Below are 23,011 nucleotides of genomic sequence, written 5' to 3'. Positions count from 1 at the left end.
CTGATAGTATTTGCTAAATTCATGTACCATCCCAATGTTATGATACAAAATTAAATGGAAAAAAGAAAGAGAGAGAGAGAGAGAGAATCTTTGAGTTTCAATAAATGCTGGACGACATGTCGTCTAGAGCAAGACTCGTCAGCACACTATCGCCAATTTAGTCAATAAAATGAGTTTGAATATTCGGACAATATAAGCTTTCAGTCAAACTTCGATACTAACGTGGCAGTGAACTCTGAAAAGTGAAAAGGAAGACGACCCTAACAAGAACAATCATCAATCGATTATTGGAAAATGGAGGATTGATTGATTGATTGATTGATTGATTGATTGATTGATTGATTGATTGATTGAAAATCAACTGACTATATCAAGAATTTCTCACGAATCAGAATGGTTTCTTCAAGTTATTGATTCGTTGCATCAAAGAAGAAGGCTATTTATCTGAACGGATGCAAAAGGAGAAGCAAAATGGCGCGCTGTGCCGTCGACGGTGGCTGCCCCAGCGATTACATCGCAATTGCTTTTGCTGCACTTTGTATGACTTTGTGAGTTTCTTTCTTCTGCTCTTTAATCTATTCTCGCTTCTGCTAGTTATGAAGTGATTTGCTTGTTGATTCTCTGACCTAATGCTTAAATTTGGTTGTTGTTCTCCTTTAACTTCAAACGATCCAACGATTTGGCTCATTTTTCTCAGTCTGTTATGTGTGTATGAGTTCTTTTGTTTGCTCCTACTACACTCTGCTCTTCAACGGAGTTGAGAGTGTTGTAGTGAATCCTGGCCTGTTTGAGTTGCTTCTTTTACTTGTGGATCGTTTTAATTCGAAGCTGAGTTGATTATATCTCTCTCTTACTCCAACTTCTATCGTTTCTTGGATGAGTTGAGTTTTAGTTCGTTTACGTGGAACGTCATTTTCTTTGTAAGAAATGGAAAGCATCTGCAACTTGTTGTTAGAGAATTGATTCCTCTTCGTTGTTAACGAGTGGGGCTATGCAGTATTATCTTTTAGAACTGAGCTAGTTGGTATTTGAAGGCTAAGCTCATCCCACTTTTGCTCCTGTTGATTTATTGTTAGTTTATCTGTTTGATATTCTACTTTCTTGCTATTCAGGCTGATCTTTCGGTCAATATTACCATATGTGATTTACAAGCTTCCTCTTCCCAAAGGCAGCCGCTTTTGGATTCCAGTAATTCAAGTTTTTGCTAGCCTCAATCTTCTGCTTTCAATTGTGGTAGGCTATGGAACAATTTATATTACTGTTTATTCTTTTTTCCATTTTACGATTTGAGGTGTAATTTATGCCACCTTTCTGTCTCTCTGTTCAGATATCTGTTAGTTTTCTTAAATTCAAGAGGCAGCGGTGGAGGTCTTGCTATATTTGGGCAGGTTTCCATACTTTTGTCATCATTAGAATTTAGAAACTTCCTATCAAATAGAGTTCTCAAATATTTGTTATTACTTTCTTCCCAAATTTTATTTTCCATTTCTTGCTCTAGTGTGGGTTGAAGGTCCCCTTGGATTTGGTTTGCTGCTGAGCAGTCGGATAACACAAACCTTCCAACTATATTACATTTTTGTAAGGTAAGTAAACTTAGTTTATGGAATAGAGGACTAGAAAGCTCAGATATTCTGCTATACTCCCCCCTTCCTAATGTTCTTTTGGATTTGATTTTTGATTTTCAGGCGGCGTCTACCACCCATCAAAACATACATCTTCCTTCCACTAATTCTAGTGCCGTGGATTTCTGGGGCTACATGTGAGAGTCCACGAATTATTTGAACACTGAAATAATGAACTTAATTAATTTAAAACCAATATGCACGAAATATCAACTTCTTTCACTTACTTGATGACAATACTTTATCTTCCTCAATATGTTTTATACATGAGGTATTACCAGTTCAAGATATATATATATATATATATATATATACATATTTTTTTTGTTACTATATACATATTTTTTTTGTTACTTCTGAAGAGAGTTTTAACAAGAATTTTTCATTTTCTTCTGCAGTTATCAGTGTCAAGAAGCCTCTAAATTATAGGTGCCACATGGGGCCTCAGTGGACTATTCCAATCATGTCTCTTCATATCCTATATGTTGGTACTTTGATTGTACTTACATGGGCTGTTCGTCATATAGAGTTCAGATTCGATGAGCTTAGAGATCTGTGGAAGGGAATAATAGTCTCCGCATCTTCAATTGGTAAGCCAGGCCTCTGATGTTTTTCTTTGATGAGCATAGTATATGATGCAGATAAAATTTTATTTTTTGTTTGCCAAATCTCAACTGATGGAAGACAAAAACTTAATAGGTGCCAGTTAAAAAGGATCAAAGTAATTCGTGAAAAATTTTTATGGGGATTTTTTTTTTTCATTAGCTTCAATTTATGCTAAGATAGACTGGAAACTAAGGGTTTTGGTTAAGGTAACAGGATTATTTGCTGTTTTAGTTTAAACATATTGAATTGAAATTACAATCTCCTCCGAAAAAACCTCCATCTTTAATGCAATCTTTCAAAAGCCTTTTTACATGTTTAATTGTTTACCTTAAAAAAGAACATTTTTTAACAGTATAATAATGAAAAATAAAAATTGCACATAAAACCTAGATCTCGAGGATGATTTTGATTTACTGCATGTCACACTTTAAAAATACTTGTCACCTCTTTGAACTTTTGTAGTGGCATTCTGTTCGTAGTTACCTTGCGATCTATATCGTTGACGATCATCTTTTAGTATCACAAACTAATTTATGGAAAGAAAAATTTTCTGTCCATTTTATCAACTGGTAAGCTCTACAGTCTGAAGTAAATATGTTTGCATAGATACTGTAGGACTCAAAATTTGGGATTAATTATTCACTTGTTCTTTGTTCTTCCAGGACTTTGGGTTTCTGCCTATATCACTAATGAAATCCATGAGGAGATCTTAGGACTCCAGGTTGCCTCTAGATTTCTGCTATTAGTCACGGTATGGCTTCCGTGCTGCTTTTCTATTTTTTTGTTCCCCTAGTGGGCTAGGCAGCAAATATGAATATATGTTTTGGGACCTTGCTTTGAAATATTTGACGGTATCAATAGTTCATTTGTAATCTGAGTCATTTTTCGGACTTATGCCCATTTACCTAACATTTCCCTGGCATGTTTCACAGGCAAGTATTCTTGTGCTGACCTTCTTCTCTATCTCAAGCTCACAACCACTGCTTTCTCAAATCAGTTTGAGAAAAAGGGAAGCACTTGAATATGACTCAATGGGTCATGCTCTGGGCATACCAGACAGTGGATTGTTACTACGAACGGAACCAGAAACAGCCATAGATCCTAATGAACCACTGGAGAAATTACTTCTGAACAAAAGATTTCGTCGGTCTTTCATGGCTTTTGCCGACAGGTATTTAATTATTCCTGTATTTGTCTCCGAGAGAGAGAGAGAGAACAATGTTGAAGATTCAACTAGAAGATGCTATCAGTAGTTAATTTGTTTGAATATGTGCTATGATTGAGTGGTTTGTTGGCTTTGACTTTGTTTTTGGGATTTATTAGTATCCAAGGTTTATATATGTATAGGGAAGAGGTGGTGATAGAGGCTGATATCATTGGTGGGAGTTTGTGTCAAGCTTTTGGCTCAAGGAGTGTCCACTTTTTTTACTTATATTTTTATGCGTTTTGGGATATTCAACATATGTTGGCTTTGTTCGGTTATCTGCTTCCTTGCAACTTCTTCCCATGCAACTCTCCAAGGTCTCTAGAACAATTTGGAGGCTTTAATTACTTGTTATTTTACCATATTACCATACTTTTCCCCCCTTCCCAATTGCAGTTGCTTAGCTGGGGAGAACGTGCACTTTTATGATGAAGTGCATGAGCTAGGAAAACTGCCTTTGGACGACCCTGTGAGAAGAATCTATATGGCAAGACATATAATTGACAACTACATTACACCAGGTTCGGGCATTTGATATATCCTTGAAACTTAATCAGTCATGCTCTTTTTCAGCCTTAAGTTTCATTCTAATGTATTCTTGTGAGTAGAGTAGAAGTTTTTATACTGATTGGACCGCATAAAAAAAAAGTAACTCCTTTTTGAACCAGGGACAGTTGGCTTAAAAATCACTTTCTTTGGTAAATATAATCTTTAATGTTTTGGTCATTATGGTCTCAATTATAATGTGAAATACAGTTAGTGCAGTCTATAGAGTACATGCTCCCCACTAGCGTTTGTTTCCTACCTAGTCTCATAATGTCACTGTATTATCACTTCGATGTCATTTATTTTCAAGTGATTCAAACTCCTTTAACCTTTTTTCAAGAAAAGAAAAAAATCGGCATTATGCTTTCACATTTGGTCCTTATCATTATATAAAAACATAAACGCGTGATTGCTTGCTTTGTCCTCTTTCATGTGGGGAAGGAACGATCAACAAGCATGAAGGTAACTGGTGATTAAGTCTTAACAGTTATAATGTATAAGTTGGTTATTAATTATCAAATTTTGTATGAAAAATATAAGCGACCAATAACTTTCCCCCTGTTGTATAACCAGCCTTTTAGCTTAGCACCGGTTTCAAGGACCAAAAAACGGAAGACACGGTGAGAAAAGAAAATAACATAACTCTTAGTTTCCATGTTCTGGGATTAAACTTCCTTTTAATGTGCTCAAGTTGGCAGGATTTGAATCAATTTTGTTTATGCTTTTTCACGTATGAACACAAGTGAGCTCTGTTTTTATTCAAAGCGGCATATTTCATTCATCCAACAGGTGCAACAATGGAGGTGAACATTTCTCACCGATGCCGTCAAGAGATATTGACGACTTTCGATCTGGCTGATCCCAATCTCTTTAATAATGCACTAAATGAGCTGATACAGTTGATAAAAATGGTAAATATTTTTATTGCCCTTCTCACTTTCAGTTTTTACTCATTTCAATTTCATCACATCTCTGTATTTTGTCCTGTTATTTTCCTTGAAGAATTTGGCAAAAGATTTCTGGTCATCAATGTTCTTTCTGAAGTTAAAAGAAGAAACGAGTATGAGATCGAATGGGCGAGACCTTGAACAGATGGCAAGTTGGAACCTCTCTCCTAGATTGAGTTCTGTACAAGGCGCGGATGATCCTTTCCACCAAGAGCAATTTCCAAAGGGCTCTGGCCATGATAGTACTCACGACTCAGACCATTAAAGTGCCTAAGATTTGAATTCTACACATCCCTTGTTGTAGCTGCCTTTACATCTCAAGTTTATTAATTGATTCGTAGCTGAAATTATTTCCTTCATTCTGGCTCACTCAGATGGGTCCAAAGAAAGAGAAATGGCAAGAAGTTGGGAGGACAAAAAATTGTTTGTCATTAATCTCTCTACGTCAACAAGGCAAGCTCAGAATTGAAGAATTGATAGGGCAGCGAAGGGGGCAGATAAATCATGTGATTGTTATCATCTTTTGAAGAAATAAAATAAAAGTTTATCTTCTTTATGAGTTATGGCCTCCAAGATGTAAATGGTAAATGAGGGGATGAACTGTGAGCAATTAATGTCCCCGGAGGATGCAGAATTATCATCTTGAATTCGATAATCTAGTGGTCCTGCCTATAAGGAGTAATGGCATCGGCGCTTTCATCTTGCAGGAAAAAATGGTAACTTTTGATGAAATAAAGCACTGAAAATGGACAGCTGGACAGGCTGAATCACGAACTAGACCCATATAGTTTTTCAAGAACCCTCCAACTTTTAGGTACAAAATTTAAGACAGATCATAAATTTTCTAAAGTTATCTTTTAACTTTTTTTCACCACTGTTGTCATTAAGTCCATATATTATATAATATATAGTTCTGTAAGTTTGATGCATCTCAAATGTTGTTTGAAGTACAAATTTGATAAAAGCTTCAGCTCCAAAGAAATTACTCCGACGGTACAGTCATAATTTTTTTTTTTTAAAAAAGCCTATTAAGGAAGAAATCTCTGTGTTAGTTTTCTCTCTTATTTCACCATTCATCTGTGTCTTGTACAGTTGGCCATCTTCGTGGCACATGAGGTGAATCATGAAATCGTGTACCAAGTACACAATTTTCTTAAATACCAAACTACCCCAAATTTATCAATAGTTTTCGAGTGAATCTTAAATCACAAATTTATTTTCTGAACAACATTGTTTTTAAAAAAAAAAAAAAAAAATCACCACTGCCATTTTTTTTACCTTTTTTTTAGGGTTTAAAAAAAAAAAAAAAAAAGAAATCACATTATTCTTGGAATTAAGCCCCTTTAGCATCCATACAAATTAAAGCTTTTTTTCTTGTTTTGATTGAAGAAATACGTATAAACTTCCACCAACAAACAAAAGAAAATGACCATTCACATGAGGTAGGCAACAAGCCAAGTTTCATTTCTCTATTCTCTTTACTCTCTCTCTCTCCTTATTAAGTAATCAGTTATAGCCATGAAAATGAGATGAAGGCAAGGAAGATAAAAGGAGAAGAAAACAAATCATGCACAAAATGAAAGAGACATTCTTTCTGGTACTCTCTACTCAGCCCGTTTGGCTTCTCATCCTCTCCTTGCTTGGTTTCTTCACCATTCTCCGGCACTCCAGCACTGTTGTCCAATGGGTCTTCCGAGCCTTTCTCAGACCCTCCAAGGATCTGAGGTACTATGGCTCTTGGGGAGTAATCACCGGTGCCACTGACGGCATTGGAAAGTCGTTTGCCTATCAGCTGGCCAGAGCCGGGCTCAACGTTATACTGGTGAGCAGAAGCTCCACCAAACTTAAGGCAGTTTCTAAGGATATCCAATCCGAGTTTCCTGATACAAAGGTAAAGATCATTGAATTGGACTTTACAGACGACGATATTAGTGCTGGTATTGCAGAGATTAAGGAGGTGATTGAAGATTTGGACGTCGGGATTCTAATAAACAACGTGGGGATTACATATCCAAACGCCAGCTTTTTCCATGAAGTGGATGAGAAAGTTTGGATGAATGTTTTTAAAGTGAATGTGAAGGGTACTACTTGGGTTACCAAAGCTGTTTTGCCGAAGATGATTAAGAAGAACAAAGGTGCTATTGTGAATATTGGCTCTGGAGCTGCTGTTATTGTTCCTTCTCATCCGCTCTATGCAATCTATGCTGCTACAAAAGCGTATGTAATCAAGTTCCCAACGTTCTTAATTTATTTTCTTGTTCATGTTGTTGTTCTTCTTCTTTTACCGTAAGTTAAAGGTACTTCATAATCATGGTGGGGAGAAAGTGGAAAAGAAAATCAAGAAAGTTTGAGGGGAAAGGTCCATCTCTCTCTCTCTCTTCCTAAAAGAAGAACTGTTTACTGAGATGTTCCTCCGTCACCAACCCCATGCCTTAGTAATTGCCATGTCTTCTTGGAAAATTTGTACGGATGACCCCCTTTTAAGAGTCCCACTAAAATTTGGCTCAAAGTTAAAAAATGTATGAAAATGATCTTCTATTGACATCAACCACATGTGAAAGTACCCATTTGATTCCAAAACGCGTGCGAGAGCCTAACGCTCCCATGAGATCTCGTTCATGGGTGACATAAGCAAAAGGCCTAAAACACATTTGTTTTCAAAGCTTATTTCATTGAGGCCTCCCATTTTAGTCTATCAATTCCATGTTCCCTTCTTCCATAGTTCCTAATTAATTTTTGAGAAACTATTGACTTTTCCTCTGCATTTTGAGATTTAAAAAGGTACAGGTACAGTTGAAAAGGTTTCGGCAGTGGGATTGATTTATGTTTAAAGAAAATGCTGTGGGCAAAAGTTATCTGTAAAATCAGCTTCTTTTGCTTCTGCAGCCATACATATTTAATGAAACCCAAACTCATTTTTCCATCCACAAATGGATTCCCAACTTCCACTTATAAGTTAAAAACCTTCACTTTTCTGATTATGTTGATGACAGAATCAGGTTCTTTTTTCTTTCTTTTTCTTTTTCTTTCTTTTTCAGGTATGTAGACCAACTCTCAAGATCTCTACACGTGGAATACAAAGATTGGGGAATTGATGTGCAATGTCAGGTTGGTAAAACAAGAACTCCCTTTTGTTACAAAACTCAGGCTCAGAGCTGAATTTTTTTTTGTGAAATAAATAATCCAGGTGCCATTGTATGTGGCAACCGAAATGGCGTCGAGAGTGGCGTCGGTGAGTAGAGCGTCGCTGTTCATTCCATCGGCTGATGACTACGTGAAAGCTTCAATTCGCAGAATTGGATACGAGCCACGGTGCACCCCTTACTGGGCTCACTCGCTCCAATGGTGTTTCGCTTGCCTGCTTCCCGAGGCGACGCTTGACGCCTGGCGGTTGTCCATTGGCTTGCAGAGGAGGGGATCCGACGCCATGAAAGGGATTGAAGATTGCAAACAAGATTGAAGGACTTGGAGAAAAAGCAATTCTGTGAAGGTTACTATTGTATTACAATTTACAATTTACAACATGATATGATGAAATAGTAAATGTATTATCATACTCATTGATTTGATGAGTTGTTCAATAAGGTGATATGATATGGTCTTCTTGTTATTTTTATTATTGCCGAGTATTGACTTTCGCGTCAATTCAAACATAATCCGAGAACAACCACCACCCTAAAAGTTGATAACTCATTTTTCACTCTTGCAATTGATGAATTAAAAAAATATTTATAGACTTTTGTCCCTTAATTTCTAATACGTGGGAAAAATATGTAATGATCATTGGATTTCAAGTTTATATATATATATATATATATATATATGTAAATTGATCTTTGGATTTCAATTTCTTAAAGTGTAATTTTGAATCTCTACCCACCTAATATTATGAAAGAGAATAATCTAAAATTATGGTATATATTATAAATATTATAAAAATAGATGTCTAATGCTTAGTGTTCTAAAAGTCATATGTCAATCTTCATGTTGTCAATGTGTCGTGTAGTTATTCATATTTAGTGTCCATGTAAGACTATATCTTACTTGCCACTTTGCCAATAAATAGTGGCATTTGGTAGATCTTGAAAAAGCACACATATTGGTGAGTTATTTCACATCAAAATTTCACTCAAATTTTCATATTATCCATTTATTATAATTTTAGTTTATTATTATATTATATTATATTATATTTATTATTATATTTATATATTATTATATTATATTTTCTCCATATCCGTGTTCACATTATGCTTCGTTGTGCCCCTCAATTTCACAAGATGTTATCAGTACGAGATCTTGTCGCTTCCATTGCTAAAGAAGGTCGTCTTTATCTTTTTATTATAATTAATAATTTTTTTTTGCATATTTAGTACAATATTAAATTTCTAATATAAATACAATGTTTTGTGATAGTATTGTCATGACAAACCTTACGAAATTAGAATTCGCAGTTCTTAATATTAATGATAATAAGTATTTGTCATGGGTGTTCGATGCCGAAATCCACCTGGATGTTATGAACTTGGGAGAAACAATTAAAGAAGAAAATACGACATCTAATCAAGACAAAACAAAAACTATGATTTTTCTTCGTCATCATCTCCACGAGGGATTGAAAATGGAGAATCTTAAAATAAAAGATCTTCGTATCTTGTGGGAAAATTTGAAAGAAAAGTATAATCATAAAAAATAGTTATTCTTCCTAAAGCTCGTTATGAGTGGATACATTTAAGACTACAAGATTTTAAATCAGTAAGTGATTACAATTCTGCATTATTTAAAATCAATTCAAAATTGTTGTTATGTGGAGAGAAAATTATTGATATTGATATGTTAGATAAGACATTTTCTACATTTCATGTCTTGAATATGCTCTTGCAGCAACAATATCGAGAGAAAGGTTTTAAACAATATTCTGAACTAATTTCATGTTTTCTCATGACCGAACAAAATAATGAGTTATTGATAAAGAACCACAAATCTCGACCAATTGGAACAACACCGCTCCCTGAAGTGAATGTTGTGAATGTTAATAATTATGGTCGAGATTGTGGTCATGGTCGAGGTTGTGATCATAGTAGAGGAAGAAATAATTATTATTTTCATGGTGGTCGTTCTAATCATTCAAATTTCAAAAGAACCACACAAAATGATGATCATAAAAGAAAAATTCTACAAGGTAAGAGTTCAAAGAGTGTTGAAATTAAATGTTTTCGATGCGGAATGACTGGGCATTGGTCACGTACCGTCATATGTCAAAACACTTAGTTGATTTCTATCAAGCCTCCCTAAGGGAAAATGTAGAAGCAAACCTTGAAGAGAAGATTGACACGGTTGATGGAACATAAAGTGTTTCTTTTGACTTTGAGAATATTTAGACTTAATGTTGTTTTCTTTTATCTATCTTCATTTTTTTAAGTAAATGTTAACTTTTGTATATTTTAAGTGTTGTTTTTTCTTATTATAATTATTTTCTTTTAATGAAGAAACATGGATCATTTTCATATGTTGGGTGATTAAAAAATGAGTAAAGAAGGTCTATGTCTAATAGATAGTGCAATGACACACACAATACTTACAAATAAAAAATACTTTTCCAAAATAACAATGCTCAAAGCAAAAGTAAATACAATACCATGTTCTGCAAACTTGATTGAAGGTTTTAGAAAAGCAAATATTATTTTGCCTGGAAGGATAAAATTTAAATTAATAATGTAAATCCCTAAACCTGTTCTACTAGTTAATCATATCTAAGTCCCCTTAATTACGGGCTTAATTACCCTATTATGTCTTTTAATTCTTGTAATTAAGTAGTTATAATGTTTGTGAAAGAACTGTTGAAGGTCCTTGAGCGGAACATGGGATCTGACCCAAACCCAAAATTTACAAAACATAAATTTTACAGCAAAAAACATACAGATTATGCATTTAAAAGATAATTGCAACATGCTTTAAGACATAGAATACATAAAAGGAAAAAAAAAGTTTAAGAAACCTTACCCTTAAAGAACCTTTCTTCACGAGATTCCTTATTCGAATCTTATCACGTACAAACTCGAACCCTCTAAACGTCAATGAGGACACCACACTTCTTTATTCTCTAGATGAGAATCCAAGAGTTTTATGGACTCTAACTATATTAGAAGAGAGGGATTTTGAGAGAGATGAGGAGGAAGTGATGGATTCCGATTTTTTTCAGAACTTTTACGTGGATCTCTCATCAGTTTGTGAAACTACACTAGGAAGAAGAACAACTCTCTTCTATCTCACTATCACGTAATAGAGAGAAAAGAGGGGGAGTTCAACTTCCTCCCAAAATGATTTTTAAAATAAATTAAAATAAATTAATTTATTTTCATCAATCAATTTAATATATTTATATGATAACTACCTTATCACACAATATATATTAAACTATATGTTATATAAAATATAATACATAACCTATAGTTTCTATACAATATAACCTATAGTTTCTATTCTCTCACCAATGACATTTAATATAAATCCCATTCATATTAAATTTAATTATGTGAATCAAATTCATATAATTAATATTTGAATTATACTCAAATATTTATTTCCTCTCAAATAATCCTTATATTATAATGTATCAAATACATTATAGTAATTATATTGTATATAATTAGATTGAATTAATTATATCATATAATTAATTCTCTCAATTAATTTGAACAATTCAAATTAATTCGAAAATTGATTCTTATTAATTCTCGTTGAGCTACAGAGCGGACCTCATGGACCTATAGCTTGAAGCTCCAACAGTACGTGAATTATTAATTAAACTCCTTTAATTAAATTGTTCACCATCCGTTAATTGTCGAACAATCCACTATAGGCCAATAGCTACACTCTTCACACTACAAATATATTTCTGTGTCCATTGGATATAACCAGTCAATAGTACGATGACCCTTCATAAATTTCTCGTAAGTACAGCTAGGCCAAAATTACCGTTTTGCCTCTATAGTTACATCTAACTCCTTAAGTACCACTGATCCCTCTAATGAACAATAAATCATAGTCCAACTATGACTAAACCCCTCTCGAGCCAGGAGAGGGTGTGGCATCACATTGTTTAAGCCCTAGAATCAGCTCTTAAGGGAGAAATTTATCTACTTACCCCGACATTGGGGAATGAGTGAATTCCTTCTTGTGTAACTGTATTACAAGCTCCCAATCAGACGAATCCCCAAAATGGTAGGCTTGTTGAGTCAACGATCTAGCCACGGTCACCTATACAAATTAAAGGACTGCCTTCATAAGCAGGAGTTCACAACTCACTCAAGATTCAGGTCATGTTACCCATGGTCATCTTGGTGGAATGTAAGTCTTTATTATAAACGACGTCATATAATGAGATTAAACATTTCGTGGTCCGGTCTTATACAAACTCCTTTGTATAGAATATCCATGCTTACATGTTTGCACATGAATGATCAAAATCAGATCATTTGTAGCGCTTTACAACAATTGTAACATCCACAAAATGAGCCATACTCGTAGTGTCACCAGGATAAGGTATTCAGTCTTATCCATCTACTATAGACTATTTAGGTTATCACTTACACATGATCCACCTGTATGCCTCTACATACATGTCTAAGCTACAAAATAACCTGTCTGTGATTAATGCAATTAATTTTGAAATAAAACATCATATATTTTATTACATAAATAAAATGTTTGTACAATAAAATTAGAAACTAAAGGACCTTACGAGATTTAGGGCATCAACCCTAACAATTTTTCGTAGTGAAAATAATACGGAAGTTATAATGAGTATGCTTGTGAGGTAGAGATGAGAAAAAACTTTCTAAGTCTTGAAATGGAGTGTTCTCGGGTAGTAAAGAGCAGTCATCACTTAGACAAAATTTGGGGAAGCTAAGACAGGCGAAGGTAGGTGTGACGCCAAGTTGAAAGGGAAGTAGGAATTTGCCTAAGTGCTAGAAGTTGTGCTCTCAGGCAAGATAAGAAAGCTAACACTTAGAAGAGAATAAAAAACATAGAAGTGAGGAGCACATGAGCGTCTATAAGCTTAAGAGCCTAAGTGTAGAAATTAGCTAAGTATAACAGAAGGTGTGCGTCAAGGGCCTTTAGAGGCCAGTGAAGGCCTAGGATGGATAGTATGCGGGCAGTTAAGTCTACCTAGGTGAAAGCATGGTAGACGCTGAGGCATATTAGAAGATAAGGGAGATGTTTATGAGCAGCTGGCCTAAGCACGGGTGTCTAAGTGTAAAGCCAACGTATGTGTTGGCTAGCGACGTGTGAACAAGGGTGTATGGTGTTAGCTGAGGTATGCATCGACTGAGGAGGAAGACAAGTTGGGACGCCAACTTGGGTGTTGGTAAAGGACTTAAGCATTTAACTTAATCACCTGATTAGTGGGCTAAGTGGTGTGTTTAGAAGCCATGATAAGAAGTTAGTGCACCAGCTGTCAACTTAAGGAAGTTTAGTCAGCATGCAGGCTGAGTATATAAGGAAGTTTGAAGTGTAGAGTTCAGTTTGGGCATTTTAATGGTGCTAAGGAAGAAGAGTTACCATTGATTTGAAGCTTGAGTTATGAGGAAGCTAATTCAAAGCTACTGGGAGAAGATTTCCCATGGAATTGAGCTAAAGGTTGAGGAAATTCTTCAAGTGTTCAAGATCTTAGGTTATGTAGACGAGTTGAAAGGAATTGGTAATTACAAGTTGTGGAGAAGAATCAAAGGCTGGGATTTTAAGGTAAGCTAGTTACGACATTTGAAGCTAGTTAAGACATCAAGCTAGTTACTTTTATCTTGATGTTCCAATGCATGTTTTAAGTAATGAGAGTCGAATATGAATGCATGTTGATGATTTAAAGATAGTTTTTACTGTAACTTCCATGTATTCCAATTAAGTTTTATGCCATGTTTAATATTAGAATGAGTTATTTTCTGACTACCTAACCATGATAAGTATGTTGTTTTATGATGTTAACATGTATGTTTGATATGTAAAACCTACTTCTGAGCATTGGTACCGAAGGTATGATAAGGTAAGTAAGATCCTACTCAGTTCTACGTGCACGTAAGATCTATGCTATTGACGTTGATGAGATCGAGTAAAAAGGCTTTCTCTCAACTAAGGTTATTAGGGGTTAAGCAAAAGGGCTCTCCCACATATTCAGGCAAAGGAGTAAAGAAATTTTACAGGAAATGATGATGAGCTTTAATCTAGGGTTTTCCGTGCTATGATTTTATATTTTTAAATTTTTATTTTCAAACCCTGGAATGTGAATGTAAATGTTTTGTTCTAAACATGTTTATATCATAAGTTATGAAAGTATGATTTATTTAAAAGAAGTCACTCACTGGACGTTTTTAGCTCACCCTTTTTAATGTTTTCCTCCCTAGGTAGCAGTCGACATCCCGAGGCCTAGCAGTCCTGTCAGTCAGTCACTTCTCAAGAATGAAGAGGATTTTATGTTTAGATGGCTCATCATGTCTTTGTTAAGCTTGAGTTTTATGTTCGTACTAAGGGAATTCAGGGTAGAGTTTTTATGGTTGTTGTAAATAGATTTACTAGACCCTTTAACTATAATATATGTGAATAAGAGTTCTGTTGTACGAGAATCTATATGTTTAAGTTGTGTTGACTATGTGGTAATGGTATGTTCTAAGATATAAATTGTTTATCAGGTACCAAGGGCGTTGGTTCATGGAAGTATGTTGGTAGTTTGTCATAAAAGGGTTAGCAATTACTATTTTCACACTTCTTCTCAGATTAGGAGGGTAATTCAAGAAAGGGTGTGATAAGTTGGTATCAGAGCATAAGATTTTTGGGAAATAGAATCATGCATTAGACTAGGGGCATGTGAATGATGTTATGAGCCTAATAATGTATGTGTTACAGGAACCAAGGCTTGAGAAGGTGACTGACTGACTTGGCAGATGGCTAAAAGGGATCGTGACCCTATCAGAGCTTCCATAGCTTGAAGGGATCAGGATCCTATTAGAGAACTAGTAATATAGAAAGCTACATTGGAGGGAGAGTCTAGTACCCCTCACGTTAGAGCAGATCCTCAGATGGAGGGGAGTCTCCGATAGGATTGCTCAGAGGCTGGTAGCTAGCATAGGATCTATACATATAGATCTTGAGAAAAAGTATGGCATTGAGAGGATGAAGGCACTAAGTGCCACTACATTTGAGGGTACTATTGACCCTACAGATCTAAAGGCGTGGTTAATTCAGATAGAGAAATGTTTCCAGGTAACAGGATGCCCTGAGGACCATAAGGTCAAGTTAGCGGTATTTCTGCTGTAGAAAAGAGCAAAGCAATGGTGGAGAGTTATAGATTCTAGAAGGAATAGATCATAAGAAATGACTTGGGATGAGTTTAGGAGGATTTTTGAAGACAAGTATTACCCTACTTCTTATTGTGAGGCAAAAAGGGGCGCGCGCACGCACGAAGTTAACTCATAGGACACGCGGGTCGATAGGCACGAGTCGGGTTGCGAAGCGGGTGCACGGGCGGGCCAGGTCAGACGCATGGACGAGTCGTGTCGCAGACAGGAAGGCACGCGAATGGGTGCTAACGAAGCCCGATTGCAGAGCAGGCGGGCTGGGCGCAGATGGGTCGGACGCTACAGACAGCTGGCGCACGCGTGTGGAATCATCGGGTCGGGTCAGACGCTACTTCTGGTTTGGATCTCTGAGTCTGGAACAACAAATTCGGGTCTGGGAGCTAGAAAACGATTCTCCACTGATTTCTTCTCCAAATTGATGTTGTCCTCTTTCCCATAAACAAACAATTACAGCCTAAAAATGACTCTAATGACTCTAATGACTCTAACAAATTTACAGACCCTTTGCCACACATTAAAATTCATATACATGTGAGCAATTACAAATTTCAACAAGAAATTAAATGAAAACTAATGCCAAAACCGTAATATATCCACTTTAGTCAACCAAACATTCATCACATGAATTAACACCTACCAAAATGCAATAGAACATTATAAGCATGCTCTGATACCATTTGATGGAACTAAAACGAAGCATGCATAGCGGAAGTGATGAAATCGACAACATTCTAATTGCATTAAAAAATAAGAATAAGCGTGCAAAGGGTTAGAGAATACAACCTTTGAAGACTCCACCACAATATTTCTCTCCGAGCTTGATCGACACCACCAATGGTAAATCACGTTATTCTCTTATTGAAGAACACGGTTGTGGGACCGATATGTTAGTGAAAATAAGGGAATTTCACTATATTAAGTAGAAGAGTAAATAGAATTTTGTAGAAGCATTTAAGTTAATTGTCAAAGAATCATTAGTCTTTTTCAATTTAAAAAACAAGACAATTTATAGACAAATTCCATGCAAAATCTCATCTCCATGTCTTCCACTTCAAACTTCATTAGCATGTAATCTCTAGGTGTCAAGCTTGGGAAATGTCACTTCAATGTCCACTTAGTTAGTGGGAAAATCCAACAATTGGATTTTTCCACTAACTAATTTTTTAATAAAGAAATGAAAAAAATCAAATTTTAGAAAAATATTTAATTAAAACAATTTCAATTAAATAAAATAAACAAATTTAATGTCATATATTAAATAAGACACCTAACTTTGATTATTCACTTTAATCAAGTTTAAAAAATACTTTCATGCTAATGATCAAGTATACTCTAAAAAATAAATAAATAATTAATTAATTATTTAATTGTAAATTATATCTCATATAAAATACAATTTTCCCTTAAGACTGAATTTGAACATTTCAAATCCTTATTCTACCTAGTTCTTCAATTTTGTCCATATTGAGCTAGCAAGGAGACCCGATGGACCTACAGACCATGGGCTCCAATAATCCGAGACTAACCGGTCAAACTCTTAACCTAGTTAATCAACATTCGTTAACTAACAGGACTGTCCAATATAGCCTGTAGTTGCACTCCCTTCACTGTAGATATATTATGTGTCCATTTGATATAACCGTTATCAATAAGTTGATCCTTCACAGGTTGTTCTTAACCTCAGCTAGTTAAATACCGAAATATCCCTAAGTTACATCTTTTCTCCTTAAGTACCACTTTCCCTCTAATGAACAATTTTTTTAGGATTATAATCACTAAATCTATTCCCTCTCAGACCAATGAGAGGATGTGGCCCCTTGTTCAAGACCCGGGATCAACCCTTAAGGGAACAACCTTTCTACTATCCTTAAAATGTGTAGGATTGAATTCCATCTTGCAAATTCTATGTCTCCAACCATCTACCCAGTCTTATCCCTGAAATATGAGGCATATTAAGCAGCGACGCTGGGCTTACCCTCACCTTTGCAGATCAAGGGACAATCGCGAATAAACAAGAGTTCATAGACAGCTCAGGATTCAAATCAAGTTTTCTAGGTTATCAAGAAGTGAAATTAATCAGTGTTAATAGTAAACGGTGTTAAAACGTAACATTGATTATTTTGTGGTCTGTCTTACATAATCTCATCGTGTAGAACACCCCCGCTCACATTTCTCTACATGAACGGACCGATCACATTGTTTATGACACTTTACAATATTTGTAACAATCATAAAGCGGGTTGTATTCGATAGTATCTCTAGAAATAGGTACCCAACCTAATCCAAGTAATATAGACGGTTTAGGCTATTTTACTCGAACTTGATCTAGTTTATGTCTCCACATAAAGTCCAAGTATTCATAACAATAGCCAAGGGTTCGTAGTTTATTGGATTTTGAGTTACTAAACAATCAACAACACTTGTCTGAATAAACTTCATATGTGTTTACTATTTACAAAACTATGAGTTTTAGGACATACAACCCAGCAGCACCAAGATGTACAGGACATTGAAGAATTCTTATTGGGGGATGGAAATGAAGAAGGACATAGCCAGTTAAATGCTTAATTGTCAATAGGTTAAGCCAGAGCGTCAAGGACCTGCAGGATTACTTAACCCACTTCCAGTACTGGAATGGAAATGGGAACATGTGACTATGGTTTTCTTTTTGGCCTACTTAAGACGCCCAGTGGTTATGATGGTATTTGGGTAATTGTAGACCAATGACTAAGACGAAAATTTTTTTGTTGGGTTTTATGTCCTAAAACTCGTGGTTTGTAAACAATAAAACTTATTCTGAAAATTCAACAAGTTGTTATTGAATATATGTATTGCTTATTTCGTTTTAGAAATCTAATAAACTAAAAGACCCATGACTATTACATGAGTACTTGAACTTTATGTGTAGATATATAAAATTGGATTGGGTTCAAGTAAATAGTCAAAATGATCTATAGTATATGAATGAGGATAGGTGTCTTATTTTGGTAACACTATTGGATCGACTCACTCTGTAGTTGTTACAAAGAGTTGTAAAGTGCTACAAACGATGTGATCCTAATTCGTACATGTTATGACATAAGAAGTGGGGGCATTCTGTACAATGGGTTTGTACAAGATCAGACCACGAAATCAGTCACTCTTATTTTATAACGTTGTTTACTGTTTAAGACTGACTATTTCAAAGCAATGACCTAGGTAACTTGACCTTAATCATGAGCTAACTATGAACTCTTGTTTATTCGGGATTATCCTAAGATTTGCATAGGTGAAGGTTGGCTCAACAGCGCTGGCTCAATAAATCTCCATTTCAATGGTAAAACCAGGTAGATAACTGAGGACATAGGGTGCAAGATGGAATTCACTCCTACCTGCTTTTAGGGATAGTAGAAAGGTTGTTCCTTAACTGCTGACTCTGGGCTTTGAACAAGGGGCCTCACCCCCTCATTGGCCTGAGAGAGACTCGGTTTGTTGATTGGAACACAAATCAATTGTTCATTAGAGGATCAATGGGACTTGAGGAACAAGAGGTAATCTCGGGGGTAAAACAGACATTTGACCCAGTCGTTATTACGGACAACCTGTGAAGGGTTAACTTTTTAATCATGGTTATATCGAGTGAACATAATATATCTACAGTGAAGGGAGTGCAACTATGGGCTTTAATGGAGTGACCCATTAGTTAACAAATGAGAATTAATTCAATGTAAAGAGTTTAGCCAATTAATCTCAAATCGTTGGAGCCTATGATCTGTAGGTCCGCGAGGTCCCCCTTCTAGCTCGTAAATGGATTAGCTTTAGAGTAGCGTGATAAGCTAATTTGAACCGTTCAAATTAGAATTAAGAAAATTAGTAATTATATGAGATATAATTACGCGTTTAATTTTGGAATTAAACGAAATTGGAGAATTTAATTAATATTTAAATATGATTTAAATATTAAATTCATGAAGGTGGAATTTGTGTAAAATTAATTTAATATGTGATATTAAATTAATTGGAATTAATTAGATTGTTTTATTAATTATTTATTATTAATTTTATTAGAAAATTAATTTATTGAAATTATTTTGTAAAATTAATAAAGTTTTAATTTTGTAAAACTAAAATTGATTTTGGAAATCAATTTATAAAACAAAATTAAAATGAAAAAAAAGCACACACACACACATAAATTTGAGAAATGGGATTTCTCCACTATCATGAAGTTGCTCTCTCAAAACCCACTTGACTCAAGCTTCAATAATCCAAGCATGAGCTGCATCTCATGCAACCATCTTTTTGCATGGGAGTCCTGCAATAAATAGAGAAGATTAGAGTGGAATTGAGGCATGCATCAATAGAGTTTTTGCTGAAAAAATCGAGTTAAAGAAGTCATTCTTCAAGTGGGTTGTTGCAATGAGTTTTCTCCAAGTTCTCTTCATTCAAGCTTATTTTGAGTCCCATAACTCAATCTAATGCTCCAAAAGAATAGTGGAAAAGATCTTGAGGTGGTTCACAACGAGATTTGGAGAAGTTTGCAGCTGAGAATCAAGATTCTAAAAGTTCTACAAAGGTATTGCTTAAAACCCTCTTATTATTTTATGAGCATGATTTAATAATAGCCAAAATTAATGAATTAGAATGCTTATTGATCCTTGTTGCTTCCGCTACATGTTGATATACTCCTACAGTTTTTGCCAGTGAAAGCCACATCTACCTTTGATCAGCTGACCAAGATGTATGTCAATCGAGTTGTGAGCCAGTTTGGGGCTCTATTATCCATTATATCAGATAGAGATCCACGATTTACCTTGAAGTTTTGGCCTAATTTACAGAAGGCGCTTGGTACTAAGTTGCATTTTAGTATAGCATTTCATCCTTAGATGGATGGACAACCAGAACGAACAATCCAAACCTTGAAGGATATGTTGAAAGCCTGTGTATTACAGTTTAAGAGTAGTTGGGATATACATTTACCATTGGCAGAATTTGCATATAATAACAATTACCATTCCAATATTTGCATGGCTCCATATGAGCTTTGTATGGGAGACCCTATAGACCACCAATTTGCTGGAATGATGTTGATGAAAGACAGTTTTTAGGGCTAGAATTGGTACAGACGATGACAGAAAATATTAAGTTAATAAGAAAAATCTGAAGATAGCTTAAGATAGATAGAAAAGCTATGCAGATAGGAGAAAAATAGAGTTAGAGTTCGAGAACAGAGATCGAGTGTTTCTAAAGCTATCTTCGTGGAAAGAAATATTCAGGTTTGGTAGGAAAGGTAAGTTGGGTCAAAGATATATAAAACCTGTTGGCTTTTTGGCCCTTAATCTCAAATTAATTAATTTTAATTAATTAATTAATCAATATTTTGATGATAACAAACTCAATTTTTAATTACAAAAAATTTTAGTATTTTAATATATCCATAGCGTAGAGCTCTGAATAACAATTCCAACACCTCTTGCATTACTCAAATCGGAGCTAAAACGAAGAAGTTATGATCGAAACGAATTTTATCGAAAAATACCAGTGGCGATGACGTGGCGACTGAGTCAACATCAATGACCAATCCGGCGACGATACGTGGAGATTTGGGAGAGTGACACGTGGGACTTTTGGTTATTTAAAATATATATATATATATATATATTATTTTATTAAAAAAAAAGAAATTTAAAAGAAATTTAAAAGGAAAATAAATTTGATATTATTTTATGTTTGTGTCTAACGACTAGTTTTTTACACATGGTATTTTTTTTTTTTTTTTGGATTGACTTTAAAAAGAATGAATTTAAAAAAAGAAAATGAATTAAAAGGAAAAGAGTAATTATTATTTATTTTATGTTTGTGTCTAACGGCTAGTTTTTGACACATGGTATGTTTTTTTTTTTTTTTTTGGATTAATTTTAAAAGGCAATGAATTTCAAAAGAAAAGAAATTTAATATTATATTTGTTTGTATCTAACGACTAGTTTAATTTAAAATCTCTACCATTTTGATTTTTCTTTTCCAAAACTCTATGGTCCAAATTAATTGTGGTTTCTAAAATTTTTCTATCTCTATATAAACCATCTTCCTCTCCAAATTGAACTAACAAATTTTACATTTCATAATCCTCAAAACTCAAAAGTTTCCATTGTTGCTCTTTCTAATCTCCCAATTTTGTTTGCCTTTCATCTTATTCTTGAGAGAGTGTATTGTATTGTGAGGATAAATTTGTTGAGTGCTTAAACTTGTAAATCCACTCTAGTGAGAGTTGTATTGTATTCTTCAAAAATTCCAACATTTGTAACGGTTTGATCCTAAACCGTGGAAAGGATCGGGTTTGCTCTTGAACCCGTAAAAGGAGCAGTGGTGTAACGGTTGGGCTCTAATCCGTGGAAAGAGTCGGAAAGATTTTATTCAAGTTCCCAAGAGGCGCTTGGGGAGTGGAGTAGGTCGAGTTTGACCGAACCACTTATAAAAATTATCAAGGTGTTCTTCTTCCTCTAACTCTATTTTCTTTTTATTTTGTAATTAATTTAAGCAATCTTTATTGTATGGTTTTAGCTTTGCTTCTTAGCTTTATTGCTAAAATTTGATCAAAATTATTATCATTACTTTTGTCATCTTATTTGTTGCTAAATTGAAATTTTTCTTAATTATTTATAAAAAAGTGTATTAATTAGTTTAATTGGGTTAATTTAAAAAAAAAAAAGTTTAATTAAACCATATTGTGTCCCCCTCCCCCTCCCTCTAAGGTTGCCATATCGATCCAACAGAACTCTACGAGATAATAAAATGTATTGGGTGAACAGCCTACAAATTAGCTTTACATACTGAGTTTTTCAGGATACATGATGTTTTCCATGTGTCTATGTTGAGGAAACATGTCCCCGATCTTACTCATATTCTCCAAGATCAGCTAGTGAAACTGAAAGAGAATTTATCATATGAAGAAGAACCAGTTCAGATTTTAGACAAGAAAGAGCAGGTGTTGAGGAACAAGATTATTCCGCTAGTTAAAGTCTTGTGGAGGAATCATGGAGTAGAGGAAGCCATATGGGAAGCTGAGGAGCAGATGAAAAATAGATATCCGCAACTGTTCACATGATGAGCTCAAGGCAAATTTCGAAGACGAAATTTCTTTAAAGGGAAGGTAAATTGTAAATCTCTAAACCTATTTTACTAGTTAATCATGTTTAAGTCCCCTTAATTACATGCTCAATTATCCTAGTATATGTTTTAATTCTTGTAAGCAAGTAGTTATGACATTTTTAGTAGTGAAAATAATACAGAGGTTATAATGAGTATGCTTGTGAGGTAGAGATGAGGAAAAACTTTCTAAGTCTTGAAATGTGGTGCTCTCGGGTAGTAAAGAGCAGTCATCACTTAGACAAAATTTGGGGAAGCTAAGACAGACGAAGGTAGGTGCGACGCCAAGTTGAAAAGGAAGTAGGAATTTGCCTAAGTGCTAGAAGTTGTGCTCTCAGGCAAAATAAGAAAGTTAACATTTAGAAGAGAATAAAAAACATAGAAGTGAGGAGCACATGAGCGTCTGTAGGCTTAAGAGCCTAAGGGTAGAAATTGGCTAAGTATAACAGAAGGTATGCGTCAAAGGCTTTTAAAGGCTAGTGAAGGCCTAGGATGGATAGTATGCGGGCAGTTAAGTCTACCTAGGTGAAAGCATGGTAGACGCTGAGGCGTATTAGAAGATAAGGGAGATGTTTATGAGCAGCTAGCCTAAGCACGAGTGTCTAAGGG

The 23,011-nt window shown here is 35.0% G+C and overlaps 2 protein-coding genes across 2 annotated transcripts; both read left to right on the top strand.

Annotated features, from left to right (window-relative positions):
* Positions 1 to 237: 237 nt before the first annotated feature.
* On the top strand, positions 238 to 5,854 carry LOC120081384 (regulator of G-protein signaling 1). The gene is made up of 11 exons (XM_039036213.1): positions 238 to 548; positions 1,113 to 1,233; positions 1,328 to 1,388; positions 1,499 to 1,583; positions 1,686 to 1,759; positions 2,021 to 2,212; positions 2,891 to 2,979; positions 3,161 to 3,399; positions 3,829 to 3,953; positions 4,768 to 4,889; positions 4,981 to 5,854. The coding sequence occupies exons 1-11, from the start codon at positions 472 to 474 to the stop codon at positions 5,188 to 5,190; spliced, it is 1,395 nt and encodes a 464-aa protein (XP_038892141.1). The 5' UTR covers positions 238 to 471; the 3' UTR covers positions 5,191 to 5,854.
* A 24-nt stretch (positions 5,855 to 5,878) lies between these two features.
* On the top strand, positions 5,879 to 8,544 carry LOC120081385 (very-long-chain 3-oxoacyl-CoA reductase-like protein At1g24470). The gene is made up of 3 exons (XM_039036214.1): positions 5,879 to 7,142; positions 7,964 to 8,033; positions 8,113 to 8,544. The coding sequence occupies exons 1-3, from the start codon at positions 6,493 to 6,495 to the stop codon at positions 8,383 to 8,385; spliced, it is 993 nt and encodes a 330-aa protein (XP_038892142.1). The 5' UTR covers positions 5,879 to 6,492; the 3' UTR covers positions 8,386 to 8,544.
* The last annotated feature ends 14,467 nt before the right edge of the window (positions 8,545 to 23,011 follow it).

This window comes from Benincasa hispida, chromosome 7 (assembly GCF_009727055.1).
Source record: "Benincasa hispida cultivar B227 chromosome 7, ASM972705v1, whole genome shotgun sequence".
Classification (NCBI taxonomy): domain Eukaryota; kingdom Viridiplantae; phylum Streptophyta; class Magnoliopsida; order Cucurbitales; family Cucurbitaceae; genus Benincasa; species Benincasa hispida.
This window is presented reverse-complemented; position numbering and strand designations above follow the sequence as displayed.